The sequence below is a fragment of the Lacerta agilis genome, chromosome 2 (assembly GCF_009819535.1).
Source record: "Lacerta agilis isolate rLacAgi1 chromosome 2, rLacAgi1.pri, whole genome shotgun sequence".
NCBI lineage: Eukaryota > Metazoa > Chordata > Lepidosauria > Squamata > Lacertidae > Lacerta > Lacerta agilis.
In genome coordinates, this window is record NC_046313.1 from 109,637,049 (window position 1) to 109,660,256 (window position 23,208).

Sequence of the window (23,208 nt, forward strand, 5' to 3'; positions counted from 1 at the left end):
TGAGGGCACTTGAGAACTTTTACGCCTGTGAGTGTGCGGTGGCCATTTTAAGTGAGGGCACTGGGGACCTTATGTAGGCCTGTGGGCCTTGCTGTTTTTTTTTTTTTTACTGAAAAAGCACCCCCACAAGGACCTCCCCTCACAATTAACGGGCCCAATGCTCTACACCATTAAAAAGAGCATTCTCCCCCACCCCAGTCCCAAAATTACGCACCCCAGCGACAAAATCCCCCCAGAGCTGGTTTTACTCAGTGCGACCGCTCAGGCAACCTTGGGCTTCTTTCACTCCCGCATTTTTCCCTCCCCCCTCCCTTCCCCAAATGTCCTGCCTCCTGCTCCATCTTTTTTCCACGTTTCCGCTGAGCAGTTTGTGTCAGAAAGTCCTCGGGTGCTTACAGGTGGCAGTTATAAAATGGTGGACGGGGCATTATTTGTCGGCACAGGTTTGATGACGTCAACGGGTGATCTGCCTTTCTATTGGATGCTGTTGGAGTCTTCATTGCTTTTGCTGGTGATGTATAATAGGCGCACCCCCCCCTTTATCCTTTATTTTAGGTATGACAGGTGTGGTTTTTTGTAATTTAATTGTCATATTCTTCTCCAATGGTCATGGAATGCTGTGTCCTAATTTGATGCTATTTGGTCAAGTGGTTACGGAGCAAATTGGTAAGCACCGCACACGCAATGGGAACATTTATATATATATATAGATTACCAGGGTGGATAAAAATCATTTTTTAAAAAAAAAAGAAAGAAAGATGTTTTTTATTGATATCAGATTTTTTTTTATTTAAATCAGATTTTATTTAAATAAAATGCTTTTTGAGGAAAATATATTACCATCCAAAGTTTATTCCATCATGAAATAAAGATTAGTTTTTTAATTATGTAGAATACGTCTGTATATGTTTTTTTTGGTAAATAAATTCTATTAATCCATTCACGTCTTGCTCTTCCAGAGGTTTTTGCAAGACTGTTACTGGGCAGTTTCTCTGCCTACAAGATATTATCACAGATTCTTGGTTTACTTTTGCAGTTCTCAAAACTGAATTTGACTCAGCAGAGATCACATGCCTCTTCTTCACAGCAAAAATGTTATAACATGAACAGAGTTGAGAAAAAGACATTAATCCTATTGTTCTACAAACCTATGCATACAGAATCAACCCCTTCAGTGCTAAGTTTCAAGAAGTTCAGTGAATAGAATAGAAACAATATTTTTCTGATTGTTTGGAGTGGAATAGATCTAATAAATCTATTTAAATTGTTATTATTAAGGTAATGATTACTTTTCCCCTTCCTAAGTACAACAGAAAAGTTGTCCAAATATGAATGATTAACCTATTAAACTGGGGATAGAAAGACTAATATGAAAAGTTGTTATTATAAAAATCTTCATCTATTTGCATATTAAAGTTATACCAGCAAGAATCAAGCCTTACTGACTAGTGATTTAAATCAAATCCACCCTGCCCATTACCAACAAAAAAACCATTTTGAACAACAAAAGTATATTTGCAACTGGTCGAAAGGAACCCAAATTAGCCATATTCACAAACTCAGGAAGTGTAGGTGGGAATGATGCACTGACACAGGAAATCCAGATCCCGCTCTCTGTTCTGAGCAATATGCAGAACTGCAGGGAAAGTCCAGAATGCCAGATTCCAAGCTATGCATATCAACAGTCATCAGATACCTATTGAAAAAGAGAGGATCGCCAAATAGCATGGTCCCAAAGATAGAAAACAAACACTGCCAAATTCTTTTCGACACATCCAGAGACTTGACAGTCATCTTCACTTCCCAGGAAATCTGGGAAACCTGAGTGGAAAACTCCATACATTTATATGGTTTTCCCCCTGTGTGAATTTGCTTATGAATACTAAGGTCTGTTGAGAGTTCCATGGACTGCAAAAAGATCAAACTTATCCATCCTTAAAGAAATCAGCCCTGAATGCTCACTGGAAGGACAGATCCTGAAGCTGAGGCTCCAGTACTTTGGCCACCTCATGAGAAGAGAAGACTCACTGGAAAAGACCCTGATGTTGGGGAAGATGGAGGGCACAAGGAGAATTATTATTATTATTATTATTATTAGGGGGCGACCGAGGACGAGATGGTTGGACAGTGTTCTCGAAGCGACTGGGATGAGTTTGGCCAAACTGCGGGAGGCAGTGAAAGATAGGCGAGCCTGGCATACTCTGGTCCATGGGGGTCACAAAGAGTCGGACACGACTGAACGACTGAACAACAACAATTAAGGTCTCCACTCCCTCTGAAGCCCTTTCCAAATATATATGGTTTCCCCCCCGCGTGAGTAAGCTGATGTTTCCTAAGGTGTCCATATTGACTGAAGCTCTTTCCACATTCAATACATTTAAATGGTTTCTCCCCTGTGTGTTTGTTGGTGTCTTCTAAGGTCTCCACTTTGACTGAAGCACTTTCCACATTCAATACATTTAAATGGTTTCTCCCCTGTGTGAGTTCGTTGATGCATTCTAAGGTGTCCATTTACACTGAAGCTCTTTCCACATTCAATGCATTTAAATGGTTTCTCCCCTGTGTGAGTTCGTTGATGCATTCTAAGTCCTCCACTTTGACTGAAGCTCTTTCCACACTCCATACATTCAAATGGTTTCTCCCCAGTGTGAATTCGTTGATGTCTTCTAAGTGCTCCATTTACACTGAAGCTCTTTCCACATTCAATACATTTAAATGGTTTCTCTCCCGTGTGAATTCGTTGATGTCTTCTAAGTGTTCCATTTTCACTGAAGCTCTTTCCACATTCAATACATTTAAATGGTTTCTCCCCCGTGTGAATTCGTTGATGTCTTCTAAGTGTTCCATTTTCACTGAAGCTCTTTCCACATTCAATACATTTAAATGGTTTCTCCCCTGTGTGGGTTCGTTGATGTATTCTAAGTCCTTCACTTAGCCTGAAGCTCTGCCCACACTCCATACATTTAAATGGTTTCTCCCCCGTGTGAGTTCGTTGATGTTTTCTAAGTGATCCACTACTACTGAAGCTCTTTCCACATTCAATACATTTAAATAGTTTCTCCCCTGTGTGAATTTGTTGATGTCTTCTAAGTGCTCCATTTTCACTGAAGTCCTTTCCAAATTCAATACATTCAAATGGTTTTCCCCCTGTGTGGGTTTGTTGGTGTATTCTAAGTGATCCACTTCTACTGAAGCTCTTTCCACATTCAATGCATTTAAATGGTTTCTCCCCCGTGTGAATTCGTTGATGTCTTCTAAGTGTTCCACTTTCACTGAAGCTCTTTCCACATTCAATACATTTAAATCGTTTCTCCCCCGTGTGAATTCGTTGATGTCTTCTAAATGTTCCACTTTCACTGAAGCTCTTTCCACATTCAAATGGTTTCTCCCCTGTGTGGGTTCGTTGATGCATTCTAAGTCCTCCACTTCGACTGAAGCTCTTTCCACACTCCATACATTCAAATGGTTTCTCCCCAGTGTGAATTCGTTGATGTCTTCTAAGTGCTCCATTTTCACTGAAGCTCTTTCCACATTCAATACATTTAAATGGTTTCTCCCCCGTGTGAATTCGTTGATGTCTTCTAAGTGTTCCATTTTCACTGAAGCTCTTTCCACATTCAATACATTTAAATGGTTTCTCCCCTGTGTGGGTTCGTTGATGTATTCTAAGTCCTTCACTTAGCCTGAAGCTCTGCCCAAACTCCATACATTTAAATGGTTTCTCCCCCGTGTGAATTCGTTTATGTCTTCTAAGGTGTCCATTTACACTGAAGCTCTTTCCACATTCAATGCATTTAAATGGTTTCTCCCCTGTGTGAGTTCGTTGATGTTTTCTAAGTAATCCACTACTACTGAAGCTCTTTCCACATACAATACATTTAAATAGTTTCTCCCCCGTGTGAATTTGTTGATGTCTTCTAAGTGCTCCATTTTCACTGAGGTCCTTTCCAAATTCAATACATTTAAATGGTTTCTCCCCCGTGTGAATTCGTTGATGTCTTCTAAGGTGTCCATTTACACTGAAGCTCTTTCCACATTCAATACATTTAAATGGTTTCTGCCCTGTGTGGGTTCGTTGATGTATTCTAAGTGATCCACTTCTACTGAAGCTCTTTCCACACTCCATACAATTAAATGGTTTCTCCCCAGTGTGGGTTTTTTGGTGTATTCTCAGTCTTCCACTGTGATTAAAACACATCCCACATTCCATGCATTTAAACTGTTTATTTGTTCTTATCCCTGAATTCACAGATGGCTGTCTGGAGTTCTGGCCATCATCTTCCTCACCTGTTTGGGAGTAGGAGGAAAGAGAATCCTGTTAGACTTTCAAGAAAGACAAGAAAGAAACTGAACACATGTCAATCCCAATCTGCACCTTCTCTTATTTTAACACAGTCTCCATTCTCCACTGTCCTCGCTATGGTCCAAATTTAAAGCAATGCAGATGAGATAATGGCAGGAGCAACATATGATCACTCCATTCACACAAAGTAAAGCATCATCATTTTATAATTCAGATCTATGGTGGAGTTGCCTTTTTAGACACATCTCTGTATTTTTCTTTTTCAAGTCAGTAAATGATCTCAGGCTCGAGTAGCAGTCTCTCCTCTGAGTAAGAAGTAAAACTTTAGTGTTCTTATGCCACATGTAACTGTAAGGATATCAGGAATCACAAGAGAGAAACCGGTAGGAGAACACTTCCATCTCCCAGGACGTTCTATACAAGATCTCAAATTAGCTGTCTTATTACAGAGAAGTTGCTTTTTCCTGTAAGACCAATTGCAGTCGTTAACAGGTTTACCACACTTATCAGCCAATCACCCATTCCCACCCCCTCTTCTGAGTAATACCCCTCCCCACCCTCACACTATATATAAGGGTCTGGTGATTTCTGTTTTAGTGTATCTGAAGAAGTGTGCATGCACATGAAAGCTCATACCAAGAACAAACTTAGTTGTTCTCTAAGGTGCTACTGGAAGGATTTTTTAAATTTTTTGTTTTGTAAAAATATTGCAATATATTACAACCTAAGAAGAGCCTGCTTCATCATGCAAAGGCCCACCTAGTCCAGCATCCTGTTCTCACAGTGGCCAACCAGATGCTTGTGGGAAACTAGCAAGCAGGATTTCAGCACAAGAGCCCTCTGCCTTCCTGTGCTTTCCAGAAACTAGCATTAAGAAGCATTATTGCCTAGAACTACAAGGGCAGAGCACAGACATCAGTCTGACAAAGTGGACTCTTGACCAGGAAAGCTGGTGCCACTATAGCTCTTTGTTGGCTTTGTGTACTTATTTTGAAATTTGTACCTAGTTTGTACCACAGTTTCTCCACGGAAGCTTAGAGACGGACAAAATGTCAGGGGTGCTATAAATAATTCCACTCAATCTGACACATAACTCCAGATTGGCAGGTTTACAATATTTGCTTATATAGTAATACTGGCCACCTATGGTCTTCATATGCCCAATGCTATGTGTAGAGCCTCCAACCACTGTAATTCCGAAGATTTAAAATCCTGAAGGAAGAAAATCTGCCCCGACTACTTTATGAAAGGCAATCAAGAAACAAAGAGTTGCTTTGGAGAAGGCCTCACCCCTTCCTTCCTTCTTCCTGCCAGGAACTCCTGCCTTTTGTCTCCTCTCCATCTTTTCCTCTTTCTCCCTCCACCATCCATCTATCCATGTCCCCATCTCCTCTCCCCTGGAGCTCACCAAATTTCTCCGAGGGTCCTGGGAGGGAATGCTCAGAGGTTGTGGGGAGGGATGCAGGAGACAGCCTGACCAGGTCAACCGTCCATCTTCCACCTTCCATCCTGGACAGGTTTGCAGGTTCAGTCTCAGCTAAGTTTGCAGGTTCAGCTTCGCGAGGAGCGCAGAAATCAGAGAAGTTGCAGCTTCCTGGGAGGGAGGAAGAAGCCAAGTGAATCTCAGAGCCTCTGCAGGGATTCTCCTGCCCAAGACATTCTGCTGCCTCTGTTGAAGCCTCGATTAGGCACACCCTTCCCAAGAGCCTCCACCCATTTGAAAACACCTTTGGCAATTCCTTTCATCACCTCCCTCCCTTTCTTATTTTCGATATTCAATCTTTATTGGTTTAAAATCAACACGTGCATACACATACATACACACACAACAAAAACTTTAAAAAAGAAAAAAGGGTTAATTTTTTTCTTAATACTGTCTTATTTATTTTATGGTACAGAACATTGATTATTGCTTTCATTTTATGGATCAATGGTCTTGTTAGATAGTAAAATTCATGTTAAATTGCTGTTTTAGGGGTTGTTTTTAAAAGTCTGGAACGGATTAATCCATTTTGCATTACTTTCTATGGGAAAGTGCGCCTTGGTTTTGGAACGCTTTGGTTTCGGAAAACTTCCGGAACCGATTAAGTTTGAGAACCAAGGTACCACTGTAATTCCGAAGATTTAAAATCCTGGAGGAAGAAAATCTGCCCCCACTACTTTACGAAAGGGATTCCAAAAACAAAGATCTACTTTGGAGAAGGCCTCACCGCTTCCTTCCTTCTTCCTGCCAGGAACTCCCTGCCTTGTCTCCACTCCATCTTTTCCTCTTTCTCCCTCCACCATCCATCTATTCATGTCTCCATCTCCTCTCCCCTGAAACTCACCAGATTTCTCCAAGGGTCCTGGGAGGGAATGCTCAGAGGTTGTGGGGAGGGATGCAGGAGACAGCCTGACCAGGTCAACTGTCCATCTTTCTCCTTCCATCCTGGCCAGGTTTGCAGGTTCAGTCTCAGCTAGGTTTGCAGGTTCAGCTTCCTGAGGAGCGCAGAAATCAGAGCAAGTTGCAGCTTCCTGGGAGGGAGGGAAGAAGAAGCCAAGGGAGTCTCAGAGCCCCTGCAGGGATTCTCCTGCCCCCGTAAAAGCCCCATTTTCAAACGCTTTCAGCAATTCCTTCCATCACCTCCCTTCCTTTTTTCTTTTCTATTTTATTTATACAATCTTTATTGGTTTAAAATCAACACACACACACACACACACACACACACACAGTGAAAGCTTGGAAAATGGAAACAGTGGTACCTCGGGTTACATACGCTTCAGGTTACATACTTCGCTAACAGAGAAATAACGCTTCAGGTTAAGAACTTTGCTTCAGGGTAAGAACAGAAATCGTCCTCTGGCGGCACAGCGGCAGCGGGAGGTGCCATTAGCTAAAGTGGTGCTTCAGGTTAAGAACAGTTTCAGGTTAAGAACGGACCTCCGGAACGAATTAAGTACGTAACCAGAGGTACCACTGTACATCTCTTACAAAGAGAAATAGAACAATACATCACGAATGCAAAAAATTATTCCAGCCATTGAATTCTTGGATATGGGTTATTTATTTTCTTAATTAGGCTACTTGTCTCTATTTTTCAATAAACATTATCTTTATTTAATCTTGTCTGAATTCCTTATACCTTATTCAATTCCGAGTTATTTGAAGCATTTTAAAGTTTTTATACGGGGAAACTGTTCTTTGAAATATTGTCTATAGATCTCCCATTCGCTTTTAAATTTTTGGGTCGACCGATCTCTGATTTTTTCCCGTCATCTATGCTAGTTCCATATATTCTAGCATTTTTACTTGCCATTTCTCTTTTCATGGAATTTTATCTCCTTTCCATCCCTTGGCAATCAGCATCCCCCGCTGCAGTTGTTGCATACAAAAAAACCCCTTCCCAAGAGCCCCCGCCCATTTTCAAACACCTCTGGCCATTCCTTTCACCTGCCTGTCCCACCTCCCTTCCTAAGGCCGGCATGGTATGCACATTAGTGGCCTGAGAGTAGATCCCTTGGAACATAAGAGTTAATCTGCAATGGACTGCTCTGAATACATGGGTGGCCCTTGCATGGAGATGAAGGAAGCCCCTTACTTGCATCTGGAACCCCTGGGAGAGGCGGGGGATCCACTGCTCCCTCTGCCTTCGCTGCCTCCCCCTCTGTCCTCCTGCCTTGCAAACACCCTTTGCTCTTGTTGCTCAGGGAAGAGAGGCGGCTGATGGAAAGAGCCTTCAAACCCATCCGCTTCCTCCTCTGCAGCCCAGTGAGAGGGGAAGGAGCTGCAGTGCCTGGTTCACTTCCGATACACACATGGTATACTGGGATTTTGAATGAACAAGCCCTCTGCCTTCCTTGCAGTGGGAGTGGGGTGGATTAAAAGTGGTGGGGAGACCTCCCCCCCCGTCCTTTTTTGGAAACAGGAGCTGTTGCCTTGAGTAAACAACTTAGGTGGACCTAGAGGACAGAATACATGTGTGAGGAACCCTTCGAAATCACACTAAGAGCCCTCACACTGTAAACCGTTTCCCCAGACCGTGTCTCTCCCTAGGTTTCACCGACGACTAAAATGAATCCTAAAGTGATATTATGAGAGATGTCCTCGGGGTACCTCAGTGCTCCACGTTCGAAAAAACTCCTGCCACCTTGGGACCTCCCGCCCTGGGTTCCCAAACTACTGCAGCTTGCCTTCCCTTTTTGGCAACTGCGTGGCACCTTTGGCTTCCCTGCCCAGCCCTCTGTATGCCAGGAAAATAAGCCACCCGTTCCCTCTTTCCACAGGAAACCTTTTGTGCTTTTCCCCTCAGCCACACCTCTTGAGGCACTGACGCACTGCCAGAGTCCACGAACGTTGAAACACAAAATAAGTTTATTGAGGTAACTTAAATAACATGGATGTTCAGGTATAATGCGGTTACAAATCTTCTTTTCAGGTACGTAAGCTTGGTTACAACATTAAACAGGATAAAAGCCTTTCCTTCCCTAGCCTAAACCTAACCTCCAACCCGCTCACCCTCTCACCCTCAATCCCTGACCCACAACAACCGCCCAACTGCCATTCTCCCCCTTTTAAAAGGTCGAAAAGCCCCGCCTCTGCGATTGAGCTGCCAGTCATCTAGAGTGGGTGTTAACTCTTTACGCTCTGGGCCACTGACCATACCCAGGCTCCGGGTCGATCCGTTACAACATGTTTATACTACATGGTTCCTTAAAGGAGGCATTTCTTGAAAATCGAAGGCCATTTTGACAAAATGCAAGACTTTTGAAGACAGCCCTGTACAGGGAAGTTTTAATGTATTTTATTTTGTTGGAAGCTGCCCAGAGTGACTGAGGCAACACAGTCAGATAGACAGAGTGCAAGTAATGAATAATAATAGTAATAATAATAATAATCCATCCTAAGCCTGTCCTGCTATGCATGCTGATCAGAGACTCTGTCCCAACCACCCCTTGAATGCAACAGGGCTTCCTATATTTACTGCTATTCTTTACATTTCTATACTGCCCTTCCTTCTAAGATCACAGGGCAGTTTACAATTGAAAAACACAGAGGTGCATACCAGATTAAGAGATAAAAAACGACAAATCTCTCTCTCCCCCCCCCCCATGCAGTTGTGAAGGGCATAGATTGTTTAATGACCCAAACGCCTGGGAGAAGAGGAATGCTTTGGCCTGGTGCCTAAACATAAGGTCTTCCTCCGAGGGGGTCATCTGCCAGGGTACAGATACTAAAATTAAAATACTTTTATTACGGCGATCCTGGCCAGCAATGCCCACCCCTCTCCCCTTTCCCGCCTCCTTCAATGCAACTCCCTTTGCACCAGATCCCTGAAGGAGGAAGCATCTCTATCTTTTCCCAGCGCAACTCCCCCCCCCCCCCCACACACACTCCGCCTTCAAAGCCCCCATTAAAGAAACAGCTCTCCTTTCCTCCTTTCTCTTCTCCCCGCCTGGAACTTGTGCAGGGCCGCCTCTCCCCGCCCCGGGGCTTCTCATCCTGGACCCCCTTGCAAAGACCCTTCACCTCCTTCCCCGCCATTGCACTCACTCGAAATCCTGGGCACTGGAATGAGAGCCCCCCTGCGTGGGAGGCAGGGAGTGACGGCGCTTAATTAGGAGGCTTGATTAGGAAGAATCCCCCTCCTCTGCCTCCGCACACGATGCAGCCCCGCTTTCCGCCTCCTTCCCTTCCTCCTTTGCAAACCCCAATTTTATCTCTGCTGGTGAAGCCGGAAGTCCAGGCAACTTTGGGGAGGAAGGAGAGGTTTCTCCCCACGCCCAGCCTCTTGTCTGTTTTTTGATAATTGGGAGAAGGGTAACCTTGGGGTCCCCAGCCAATGGGGAGACGAGGGAAGAAACGTGTGCCTAGGGAATATAAACTCCGAAGGCTGGCATGGTATGCACATTAGTGGCCTGAGAGTAGATCTCTTGGAATTTAAGAGTTAATCTGCAAAGGACTGCTCTGAATACATGGGTGGCCCTTGCATGGAGATGAAGGACGTCCCTTGCTTGCATCTGGAACCCCTGGGAGAGGCAGTGGATGCGCCCACTGCTCCCTCTGCCCTCGCTGCCTCCTCCTCTGCCCACCAAATCTCCTCCTGCCCTGCAAACACCCTTTGCTCTTGTTGCTCAGGGCACAGAGGCGGCTGATGGAAAGAGCCTTCAAACCCATCCGCTTCCTCCTCTGCAGCCCAGTGAGAGGGGAAGGAGCTGCAGCACCTGGTTCACTTCAGATACACACATGGTTTACTGGGATTGTGAATGAACAAGACCTCTGCCTTTCATGTGGTGGGAGTGGGGTGGGTTAAAAGTGGCGAGGAGACCTCCCCCTCCAGTCCTTTTTGGAAACTTTTGCCATGAGTAAACAACTTAGGTGGCAAGTTCACAAGAGATGCAATCTGGAGCACTGCTTGCTCATCATATGGGTGTTCTGTGTATGTAGGGGTGTAGAGGATGTAGAGGACAACATCCATGTTTATACCCAGGGCCGGTGCTCTTAAGATTTAGTGTCAGGAGTATAACGTATTCCTGGACACCGCAGAGTTAGACGCAGACTTTTCTGGAAGCTTCTGGCTGTTGTGTAATTGACTGGACAGCACAACGCAGGAACTCAGCAAGTCACTGGATAACTATATACAGTATTTATTGATTGAAGTAACTAGTATCCATAAGTTACTATTTACAGACTTTACAAAATAAAAGAAACAAAACATAAAATCTTTTCCTCTCTGTCTCTCTGTCTCTGTCTCTGTCTCTGTCTCTGTCTCTGTCTCTCTCTCTCTCTCTCTCTACTGACCACTTTCTCCTTTCTAACACCACCAACACACTAACCACACTAACCACAAAACTCTCACACAGAGCTGAGTCTTTAGGAACTCATTGACCAATCACAGGTCGTTGCTAAGGGTCTGAGAGAGAGCAGATCTGGGCTTTCTGCCAACTACTAATTGCTTGGAGATAGACAGCTGCATTTCTGCACGTAGGCAACTCTGAAATCTCTAACAGGTGCTAGGGTTTTTTGCGCCCTAGGCGAGATCACCTTCTGCCCCCCCCCCCGGCCAATCATATTTCAAACACAGATGTTATTGTTCAGTATAATTTAGGAACTTGAGAGTTGCCATCGTTTTCTTGCTGTTATTGGTAAAACAACAGGGAGTAAGAAATCCTCCCAGATCTACTGCAAATCTGCCCGTAGATCCTGATCTACCTTTCTGCACACCCTTGCCTTAAGGGACAGCAGACCAGAGAGGAAAAGTTATCTGACACACTTCATAAATGTATGCCAGAAATGGCAGGGTTGGAGAGAAATGTCCAAATTTCCCCAAATTTCAGTGTCAGCTCTTCAATCTCATCAGACTAGAGTCACACCCCCACCACGCACATGCAAAGACTGGAGGAGATGGAGCATTAGAATAGGCCAATTTACTTTAGAACAAGCACCTCCAACCTATCAAAAAGTCAGTGATCTACCCCCCCCCCAAGTCGTTTAAGTTTATGAAATAAATAAATTGATCTTCATTTAACAGATACAGTAGTTATTTTTGGATATCATATCACCATGAAAGATCCAAATAGTCACTAGATGGACAAGTAACTACAGTATTTGCACACATCTGAGAAGCCAGCTTCTCTCCCTCTTCCCCCCCCCCTTCTGAATAGCTTCCTTCATCACTCCGTGATTCTCCCCCCCCTCTCTCTCTCTCTCTCTCTCTCACACACACACACACACACACACACGGCATTCTCACTCTCTTCCTCAACCTCAGTCTTTCTCCATCTGGAGCTTTTTGTTATTCCTCCGTGGCAAACCCCCCCCCCCCCCGCCATACATTCCAGTCCTCCCTCCCTCAGCAAAGTGCAGAGATGGGAGACTGAAAGGGTGTACAAAAATAAAGAAGTCTTATGTTTAGGGATATTTTTCTGCAAAAACAACAGACTGGTTGTCAAAAGTGTGAACTTCATTAATTGACCCTATTTAAAGGAATCAGCTTTGCTGATTTTTTTCTTCTTTTAATTATACAACTGCTTGGGGGGGGGGTGTGGAAGTGTGTTCAAGCACACAGCACCCTGGAACTATTAATCAGCCACCACCAGGCTCCTTTGAGTGTCTGTCAGCAAAAGCAATAAATGCAATAATATTCGCAAAGCTTTAAAACCCTTTAGGTTGAGAAGGCAGGGCTGAGAAAATCACTGAGGGTCATTTGTGTAGATCGGCATGAAGCAAGCCATGTGGGCTAAATATTAACTGTGCATATTGCATTGATCAGATGCATCAATCAAAATAACTTCCCGCCCCCTCCTCCCCGCGGGAATCAAGATAATTCAAAGTTACGGCTTCTGCTTTTTCCTGGTTCTGCTGTGCTTCACAGCAATCATGCATATTCAAAATTAAGAAGCTTATGGCACCCCCCTGCCACTCCCAAGCGTACCCCGAGCCTCGGGGGAAACGGTGCTTGCACCGCTCGCATGCAGGCAGCACGGCAAATGTCACCCCCGTCAGGATGGCACCTGGGGCAGGCCGCAACCACTGCACTCACCTCGGTATGCCTCTGACCCCTGGATGTGCACTCCATTGTCTCTTGAGACAGGTGGATATCAAACAAGGGTAGTTTGTATACACGATCACACACCCCTCTGTATCCAGGCAAGAAAGAGGCGTTATCGGAGTTCAAGGCCACATCCCAGCCAGGCAAGAGCACTCAAGCAGATCACAAAGCATGGCCAGATTGAGAGTTCAGGGGGCCAGATTGAGAGACCTGGAGGGCCATATATGTTTCCCCATCCCTGCTCTACATCACCCAGGACGAATAGCGCTTTTGGGGAGAAGCCCATTTGTCTCCATCTCTCCCAAATCCCTTTTTGTGGCTTTGGGCAAGTTGTGTTGCTTGGCAGGATTACAAAGTCTAACAGTGTAGCTAGATTTCAATATATCCTAGTGGAGCCTTATTTGCCCCAACGGGGTTCCTCAGGTTGCGCCCGGCGAGGAAAAAATGGAACCAGTCAAACAGACACCAAGGCTCCTGGCTTCAGAGGGAGAAAGGTTTATTCTGCATGCAGAAGGCACACACTGTGATCAAGGCACAAGCAAGTACAAAGCTAGTCCATTTTCAAACAGTTCTTATAGAGGTCTTCGGCTCATTTCCCCACCCCAGTTATCTACCCTGAAAGTGGGTGCACGCAAGAGGGGTCAAGGGTTATCTTATACAGGAATATTGGGGGACCTTCGTCTGCAGCTCATCATACACGCGTTGTCTATACATGTTGACAAGGGAAGCTAGCTCGACCCTGGTACCATGTTTTGGAATCCTTTAGAGGGCCCCTCTAATTCCTGTGTTTTGCCTGTGCATTTAGCTGGGTAATGTATCAACATGAGATAAGGTGCTCTGCCATACTCTCAGGGTCGTCTGTCTTCCTGGCAGGCTATCTATCTTGCTTCTTTCCTGCTTCTGATAACTTGGGGCCTTCCTGTGTATCTGAAGTGCTTAGCAGGGCAAGGCACTGAGAGAGAATCGCTATTTGAGTCTTCAAGGGAAGGGGGAGAGGAAAAACACCCTTGGAATGCCAGATGCCTCTTATTGAGCTGCATTTAGATTTTGCTGTGAGAGACCCCTTTTGAGCAGCACAAATAGAGTTCACAGTAAGAATTATACATTGGGAAAGATACAAACTTATACAACCAGAAATGCCAAGCTACATCTAGATATATGACTTATGCTGAAAATAAGAAAACTACATTTTGGCCAAACTGCGAGAGGCAGTGAAGGATAGGCGTGCCTGGCGTGCTCTGGTCCATGGGGTCACGAAGAGTCGGACACGACTGAACGACTGAACAACAACAACAACAACAACAACATTTTGGTCACCTCTTCCTCCACTAGTAGGTGCCCATTCTCTCCTCTCTCTCTCTCCCCACACTCCCTTGCCTTTCCATGCCTTTTTAAAAATGTGGTATTTGGTACAACTCCGCTTTTCTTTGAAAGCAAACCCAGGAAAAAATAAATTCCACTTTCCTGGAAATGCTGCTGGAGAGGCAGCTGAAAACCAGCTGAATCGTACCTCCCAGCGTTGTAAATATTTATCAATCAATACATGAAAATGAAACATTTTGGGAACATGGAACTTGCACGGATTACGAAATCCTGGACAGTGTGGCGGTGGGGTTGACCCTTCCAAGCAAGGCTAGATAGATGGGAAAAAACCCGAGTGATCTGACCTCGGCCTTGGCAATTGTTGAAATATCTGCCGGGCCTTGATTAAAGGGATTTGTTGCTGTTGGCAGAAGCCTAGGCTTCATTTGGAACAAGCCTAAAAAGTGGATTTTTTTGGGGGGGGGAATGAGAGTTGGAGAAGGATAATACGGCTGGTGATGCATTTGTGCTTTCAGTGGGGTTGGCTTCCAAGTTTATGCACACTTGGGGCTGCAGTCAGATAATCTTGATCGGAATGGATCTGCGAGTAATTAGCAGCTGGTTTTGACTTGCATCAGCTCCCGGTGGCTTTCTGAGGACCTAGGCAAGCGGACTCTCTGCCCATCACCATGACCAGCTATTGGGGAGCTCATGGTGGTATAGTGGTTAGAGTGGTGTCTCTCAAACTTGGATCTCCGGCTGTTATTGGGCTACAAATCCCACCATCCCTGACCACTGGGACTCCCTGCCTGGAACCCTGCCAGTCAGGCTACAGCAGCCCATGCCAACCTTAGAGCAAGTCTGGCTTAAGGGAAAAGCTCCAGAGCGAGGCAATACTTTCCCAAGGACTCTGTGAGCTCTGTTAATCTCCCCTCCTCCCCACACAGGGTGTCAGCGAAGGTACCAACCTGGCCAGCACGCCATGCTGGAGATTTGGAAGTACCAAAAGACCACCAACTTGCTCACCCGGAAGCTGCCATTTTCCCGCGTGGTGAGTCTTGTCTTCAGGAGTAGCTTGGGAGCCTGTTGCTTCCCTGATGGTGCTAGATTCCAACTCCCATCAGCCCCAGCCAGCAACAGCTAGGGATGATGGGAGTTGGAGGCCACCAGCCTCTGGGTGTTTGAGTTTGAGTTTGGCCAAACTGCGAGAGGCAGTGAAAGATAGGCGTGCCTGGCGTGCTCTGGTCCATGGGGTCACGAAGAGTCGGACACGACTGAACGACTGAACAACAACAAGCCTCTGGGTGCAGCATTGCCCCATTGCCCCAGGCCTATCCTTAACATCCTTCTTGCTTCCCCTTCTGCTTGTGGGAGATGCTTTGTTTATCTGAAACAGGGACAGGAAGCCTGGGTATGTTTAGCCTGGAAACTAGGAGGCTGAGAGGGGATATGATAGTCATCTTCAAATATCTAAAGGGCTGGCACACGGAAGATGGAGCAAGCTTGTTTTCTCCTGCTCTGGAGGGTAGGACTCAAACCATCTTATTTATAACCCACCCATCTGGGCGGCTCTCTATAATTCTATGAGTCTTCTTTCTGCTTCCCAGCACTGGCCATACACATTTTTACACATTTGTAAGAATTTTCACTTTTATCATAATGAATTGCTTTCTCAGTGGGAACACTTCTTGCCAGTTATGATGATGGACCACTTCAGTTGCATCTTTCCCCCCTCCTTTTGCCGCCTCTCAACTTCAGAGAAGTGAAATGTTATCATTTGTCCACATGGTGGTGCTGTTGACTTTAAGGGTCATCACAGAGGCTTTGTAAAGAATTATAGCTTCAAAAGCCTCATGATAAAATAAAATAGAAATGTCATATGATCTTTGGTTGGTTGCTGATTTTTTGAACCTTGACCTAAATCTTCCTCTCCTTCTCTCATCCTCTTTGCTTCTGCTGCCGTGAATATTTCTAGAAAGTTCCACGTATTCCCAACTGTCCCTTTCTTCTCATCTTCTTTTAAATGGAATGAATCTGGTTTTTTTCAATTTCTGCCTTCTTCGCAGGATCTGTTGTGAAGAGCAGTGTCATTTGAACTCTGCTCCACAGAATGTTTTTGTAATTCGTATGTTAAAAAGCAGATCACGTAATCATTTTTTTAAAAAGACGCAACATAACTTTTTTTTTTTAAAAGAAAAATGTTGCTCATTTAACCAATGAGTATGAGATGCAGAAAGACTCTCAACAACCCTGCGAGGTAGGCTGAGAGGCAGTGAGTTGGCCAACAGCAAACCACGTAGCTGAGTGAGGATTCGGCCTAATTTCACCACCATTCTCTCCATTATTACAGTTCTCCTTTTCCCACAAATTTCCTTTTTCCTTTGCTGCTCTGATAAGTGTGTTGCGGGTGTCCATGTAACTGTTCCACTTTCCTCTGTCAGAAAAATCCTGTCAGAAACCTGCAGAGCAAATACACACAGGTCCTTTTCCAAACCAACAGTGAATGCCAGGGTAGCAGAGCCGGGATGGAGAGACGAGGAATGAGTGAACCTCTTTTTCTTTTTAAACAATGCAAGATGTTTTCTGACAAAGTTTTAATAAAGCAGGTTTGAACATTTGTACACCTTTTCCGTCATTCCTGGGTGTGTATGGTGGTGAGGAGGGTGTAAGAACAGGAGGAGAGCCTTACTGGACTGGCCAAAGTCTGGGGAACCTGAGGGCCACATTGCCTTATAGGCAAACTTTCAAGGGCCATATGCCAACAGAGGCAAAAGTGGGAGTAGCAACAAATGCTTACCTTTGGACAGTGACAAGTTTCTGAACACACACCTTTCTGGCGTCCATCCAAGGGCAGGCAAGAGGCATTGCCAGAGTTCAAAGTTATAGTCCAGTTGCAGCCACTCCCAACAATGTGTGATGATTGTTTGGGGCAACCCTGTCAGGTAGGTGGCATATAAATAATAAAATTATTATTATTAATAATATGTACACAGTAGGAGTTTTTGCCTGCCACTCTTCTATTCCTGTTGAAATTCTCTGATATCCCTGGCCCTTCTCAGAGTAGACTTGCTGAAATTAACATGCACAGCTAACAGGTTCATTCATTTCAATGTTTATACTCTGTGAAGAGCTAGCATCGAATAATACATTTTTATTATCTTCCTTCATGGATCACTGCCTTGTTGTGGTGAAGGGGCTTGAGTAACTCAGAGAAGCTATGAGCTATGCCATGCAGGGCCACCCAAGACAGACAAGTCATAGTGGAGAGTTTGGACCAAACATGATCCACCTGGAGCAGGAACCGGCAAGCCACTCCAGTATCCCTGCCAAGAAAATTCCATGGGCAAAGACAACAGGCATATAAAAGTTATGATGCTGGACGATGAGCCCCTCCAGTCAGAAGGCATCCAACATACTACTGAGGAAGAGCGGAGGACAAGCACAAGTAGATTCAGAGCTGATGAAGCGGCTGGGCAAAAGCCAAAAGGATGCTCAGCTGCGGCTATGCCTGGAAGTGAAAGGAAAGTCCAATGCTGTAAAGAAAAGTATTGCATAGGAACCTGGAATGTAAGAACCATGAACCTTGGAAAGCTGGATGTGGTCAAAAATGAGATGGCAAGAATAAATATTGACTGTGAGAAGCAAAGCTACAGGGAACCAGGCAGAGGGCCTTCTCGGTGGTGGCACCCGCCCTCTGAAACGCCCTCCCATCAGATGTCAAAGAGATAAACAACTACCTGACATTTAGAAAACACCTGAAGGCAGCCCTGTTTAGGGAAGTTTTTAATCTGTGACATTTTAATGTATTTTAATATTTGTTGGAAGCGGCCCAGAGTGGCTGGAGAAACTCAGCCAGATGGGCGGGGTACAAATAAATTGTTGTTGTTGTTGTTGTTGTTGTTGTTGTTGTTGTTTGTTGTTGTTGTTGTTGTTGTTTGTTGTTGTCCTGGGCATCGGTGAACTAAAATGGATGGGAATGGGCAAATTCATTTCAGATGACCATCATATCTACTACTGTGGGCAAGAATCCCATAGAAGAAATGGAGTGTAGATTTACATTTGAAAAAATGTAAGAAATGGAGTTTAGATTTACATTGGGGGGGGGGGGAGAAGATGTTTAGATTTATATTAGAAAAAAACCCAGAATCCTTTCTCCTGGCTATTATGCCAGAGGAAATAAAAAGAACGGTTAGACCTATATTTATGTAAGCGACTATGACGGCGAGGTTATTGATTGCCAAAAATTGGAAAAGCAGCAGCATCCCGACTAAAACAGATTGGCTATCTAAAATGATGGAATACTTCCATATTGCCGAACTAACAGGGAGTATAAGAGGAGATGTGGTACAAAAAGTGAATAAGGAGTGGGCTATCTTTAAGGAATGCATCCAAATTTATGTGGAAAAAGTAGAATTTCTGACAGATATTGAGAGAATCCAGAAAATGATTAGAGTGAAAGGAGAGTAAAGTCAAGATAGAAGAAGAGATTAAAGAAATAATGAAATGTCTTTAAGCTAGCTAGAAAAATGAAGTAGCATAACAAGAATGGCTGGAAGTCAAGTCACTTGGTGGGTGTCCGTGTGGGGTAGGTGTGTAGGTATGTTGATATGTATAGTATTTTGTTGTTGTTCAGTCGTTCAGTCGTGTCCGACTCTTCGTGACCCCATGGACCAGAGCACGCCAGGCACGCCTATCCTTCACTGCCTCCCGCAGTTTGGCCAAACTCATGTTAGTAGCATGTATAGTATAGGTAGGCATTATATAGAGTAATGTAGGTATGTTTTATGTTACGAAAATAAGGTAGTGTGTTGTGTATGTGTTTTGTGTAAATGTATGTGTTTTATACATTTACACAGTGGTGGTGTACATTTACACAGAGCCAGTGTGGTGTAGTGGTTAAGAGCGTTAGACTCGTTATCTGGGGAACCGGGTTCGCGTCTCCACTCCTCCACATGGAGCTGCTGGGTGACCTTGGGCTAGTCACACTTCTCTGAAGTCTCTCAGCCCCACTCACCCCACAGAGTGTTTGTTGTGGGGGAGGAAGGGAAAGGAGAATGTTAGCCGCTTTGAGACTTCTTCGGGTAGTGAAAAGCGGGATATCAAATCCAAACTCTTCTTCTTCTTCTTCTTCTTCTTCTTCTTCTTCTTCTTCTTCTTCTTCTTCTTCTTCTTCTTATATGTTAATAAAAAAATAGATACTGTAAACTACTTTTATTTTTCAGTAGCGGTGTATTGTTTTTGGCATCCATTCATCTAGAGAGAGAACAGAGTGTGCCTCCAGGGGTGAAGTCAAACCACTGTGTTATCAGCACCAAAGTGACCTCTCTGGGGCTAAAGCCTGGGCAGCATGCATGGAAGAAGAAGAAGAAGAAGAAGAAGAAGAACAAGAAGAAGAAGACGCGGAGGAGGCGGAGGAGGAGGAGGAGGAGGAGGAGGAGGAGTTTGGATTTGATATCCCGCTTTTCACTACCCGAAGGAGTCTCAAAGCGGCTAACATTCTCCTTTCCCTTCCTCCCCCACAACAAACACTCTGTGAGGTGAGTGGGGCTGAGAGACTTCAGAGAAGTGTGACTAGCCCAAGGTCACCCAGCAGCTGCATGGGGAGGAGCGGAGACACGAACCCGGTTCCCCAGATTACGAGTCTACCGCTCTTAACCACTACACCATCATGGGCTGCCCAGATGACAAGACCCATTAGCTGCCCTCTCACCTGGTTAAGCTGGCCAATCGAAGCTGTTTCCTGGAGTGTGGCCACAGTTGCATGCTGACAGCTTCTAGGAGCCACAGGTGAGAGAGCTGGGTGCAGGGTGGGGACCAAAAGTGGGCAAATTACCCCAGAATGATATGTCCCCCTTAACACCCCGTATGCCCCACAAGTATTTTAACAGATAACAGACATTTTAAGGTCAGTGTGCCATCCCCACACCAACCGTCAGGGTGTGAAAAAGCCACACACTTGCCTGGCATGTTCCATACTTAGAGCCATGAATCAAAGTGATAAGTGGTGTTTTTGAAGAGATAACTCTCTGTTCCCCTGGCCAAGGCCGATGACTGGGGGCCCTTGCGAAACTGCTGGGCGCCCGAAATGCCAGAAAGTGTTTGTTTTCTTTGCTGAACGGTGCGCTATTCTGAAGATAACGAATCGCTTCATCGTTTTTATCTGCTTTTTTGTTTGCTTCTTCTGAAAGAGAAATTGCACCATTTATCTGGTCACGACAACTCAGGAACAAAGTGGTCAATCTGTACAGTACTTTACAAGGTTGGGAACATATAGCACTCTCTCGCAGCCCGAGGAGGAGCTGATTTGTCAGGGAAGATACAAAGGGAGGTCCAGGAAAGTGTCGGTAATGTCAAGCCTGAGACTCTCAATCTTAGGGTTGTCGGTTTGAGTCCCACGTTGGGCAAAAGATTCTTGCATTGCAGGGGGTTGGACTAGATGGTCCCCGTGGTCCCTTCTACAATTCTGTGACGGTGCACAATCTGGAGTGGCACTTGTTAGGAGCAAGCATAGGAAGCAGCTTTATATGGAGTCAGACCTTGGGTCCACCTAGTTCACTGACTGGCATCAGTTCTCCAGGATTTCAGACGGTGAGTCCAGCCCTGCCTGCAGATGCTGAGGATTGGAACTTCTTAGTTCTGCATGCAAAGCAGATGCTCTGCTGCTGAGCTATGTCCCTTCTCCAGGATTTACAACCCCAGTGCAAAGCTTTGGGGTTGTTCTCAACCTCCAGTTGTATGATGATGATGATGATGATGATGATGATGATGATGATGAATTTATATACCACCCTATACCTGGGGGTCTCAGGGCAGTTCACAGAATAAGATCAAGATATAAAATCACAAAATAGATAATCGAAATAAAAACAGCAACCAAATACCCCCCCCACAACAACAACAACAACAACAACACATTTTAAAAGGGCATAGGATAGAAATCAGATCAACCATAGGCCTGGTTAAAAAGGAATGTTTTTGCCTGGCGCCTAAAGATTTATAATGAAGGCACCATGCGAACTTCCCTGGGGAGAGCATTCCAGAGATGGGGGGCCACTGCAGACATCTCAAGGAGGAGGCACACGAAGGAGAAGATGATCTCAGGGTCCGGTAGGTTTATATGGAGAGAGGCGTGGGCGTCTCAGGGATCAAAAATAAGGCTAAGTACTTGGGGATTTGGTTAACCTCTAAAAGCATAAATTTATATGAAGACAATTATGTTAGAACATGGAAAGACATTAAGAAAAGCATGTAGATATGGAATAGGCTGCACCTTTCACTTTGGGGCAGAATCTCAGTCACCAAGATGAACATACTCCCCAAGATGATTTTTTTTTGTTTCAATCTCTTCCAATCCTGGGGGGTATGAAGTGCTTTAAAGATTGGAAAAAAAGAAAGAACAAAATTTATTTGGAATGGGGAAAAGCCCCAGATAAAATATCAATTACTAACCGATAGAAAAGAGAGGGGAGGTTTTGCACTACCGAATTTAGAATTATACCACGCAGCTGCGGGGCTACTATGGGTAAAAGAATGGATAATGTTGGAAAATCCGGAGACATTAGATCTTGAAGGATTTGACAATCGGTTTAGTTGGCACTCCTATTTGTTATATGATAAGGTTAAGGTCCACAGGGGATTTTTAAACCATTTAGTAAGAAAATCTCTTTATATCATCTGGCAGAAATATAGAGGAATTCTGAAACCAAAAATACCCGTGGACCTCACCGGTAGAAGTTATCACAGTAAGAAAAACAAATGTGGAGGGGAGATGGGCCACATGCCAGATGTTACTAGAAAAAAAAATAACAAGAGGAATGGTCCTTAAAGAAATATAAAAATGTTAAAGAATATTTGACTGACTGGCTACAGCACTACCAAATTCACCAAAGATTTATGATAGACAAAAAATTGGGCCTAGCGAAAGAAAAACCAAAGTTCGAAAAAGAATTAGTATATGGTAAAGGAAGATATATTTCACATATGTACGATCTTTTGTTGGAATGGGGTCTTAAAGAAGAACAGGTGAAATCGACTGTGGTTAAATGGGCGCAAGACTTAGGCTACAATATTTTAATGGATCAATGGGAAAGGTTATGGCAGGTGGGTATAAAATTTACTGCTTGTTATACTCTGAGAGAAAATGTACTAAAAATGATATACAGATGACACCAAACACCAGAAAAGTTAGCCAAAATGTATAAAAACAGATTGCCCTATGTGATGGCACTGTCCAGAGGTTGGTGCATTCTGGAATAATATATATAAAGTACTGAAGAAATTATTGAAATGTACATTTAAGAAAAAACCAGAATTATTTTTATTAAGTATTGTGCCAGATGAATTAAAAAAATCAAAGAGAATATTATTATTGTATGGGATAACAATGTTAGTAGCCAGAAATTGGAAAAATAAGATACTACCTAAGATTATTGATTGGCAGAACCTAATGATGGAGTTTGGCCAAACTGCAGGAGGCAGTGAAGGATAGGGGTGCCTGGCGTGCTCTAGTCCATGGGGTCACGAAGCGTCGGACACGACTGAACGACTGAACAATGATGGAATATTTACAGTTAGCGAAAGCTACTGGAAGGGTAAGAGAACAACCAAAACAAAAAGTCCATAAGGAGTAGAAACTGTTCAAAGAATATATGGTGAATAATGGTGTAGGAAGAACTTTCTTAGCAGAATTAGACTGAACCAGATGAGAAATTAAATTAAGAGTTAGTAAAGAGTTAAAAGGAATGGAAACAAAAGTGTTTAACTGTGCGATAAATTTAGGTAAAGAATATCAAATACAGGGAGACTAATTGGGAGTCTTTTTATTTAACAGTAAGAATGTTTTAAATTTTGGAAATTATGTTAAAAAAAGTTCTCTGTTCTTGTTTTTCTTGTTACTATTGTAACTTTTTTCCCTTTTGTTTTTCCTTTGTTGTGTTTGTTATTTTTGTGAATGTTTTTAAACAATAAAGCTATTTAAAAATTAAAACAAAAAAAGAAGGGTCCGGTAGGTTCATATGGAGAGAGGTGGTCTTTGAGGTATGGCGGTCCTGAGCCGTTTAAGGCTTTATAGTTCTT

The 23,208-nt window shown here is 44.1% G+C and overlaps 2 protein-coding genes across 8 annotated transcripts in view; both read right to left on the bottom strand.

The window, feature by feature from the left end:
* LOC117042654 (oocyte zinc finger protein XlCOF6-like) overlaps window positions 1-23,208 on the bottom strand; it is a 663,370-nt gene that overhangs the window by 12,618 nt on the left and 627,544 nt on the right. Inside the window, exons 1-3 of one of the 7 annotated variants that reach the window (XM_033142230.1) lie at window positions 9,834-9,946; window positions 6,631-6,817; window positions 5,712-5,897 (exon numbers count right to left, since the gene is read on the bottom strand). In XM_033142230.1, coding sequence (XP_032998121.1) covers window positions 5,712-5,897; window positions 6,631-6,730 — 286 coding nt within the window. In that variant the 5' untranslated portion in view covers window positions 6,731-6,817; window positions 9,834-9,946. Of the gene's footprint in view, window positions 1-4,227; window positions 4,288-5,711; window positions 5,898-6,630; window positions 6,874-9,833; window positions 9,947-23,208 lie in introns of those variants that run through there. The other 6 variants (XM_033142232.1, XM_033142233.1, XM_033142238.1 and 3 more) reach the window with 6 other exon arrangements.
* LOC117042782 (zinc finger protein 658B-like) lies at window positions 2,468-4,072 on the bottom strand (the record flags this gene model as incomplete). The annotated part of the gene is made up of 2 exons (XM_033142428.1): window positions 2,468-3,335; window positions 3,411-4,072. Coding segments are annotated over 2 exons (1,530 nt in total), but the record flags the coding sequence as incomplete, so codon positions are not given.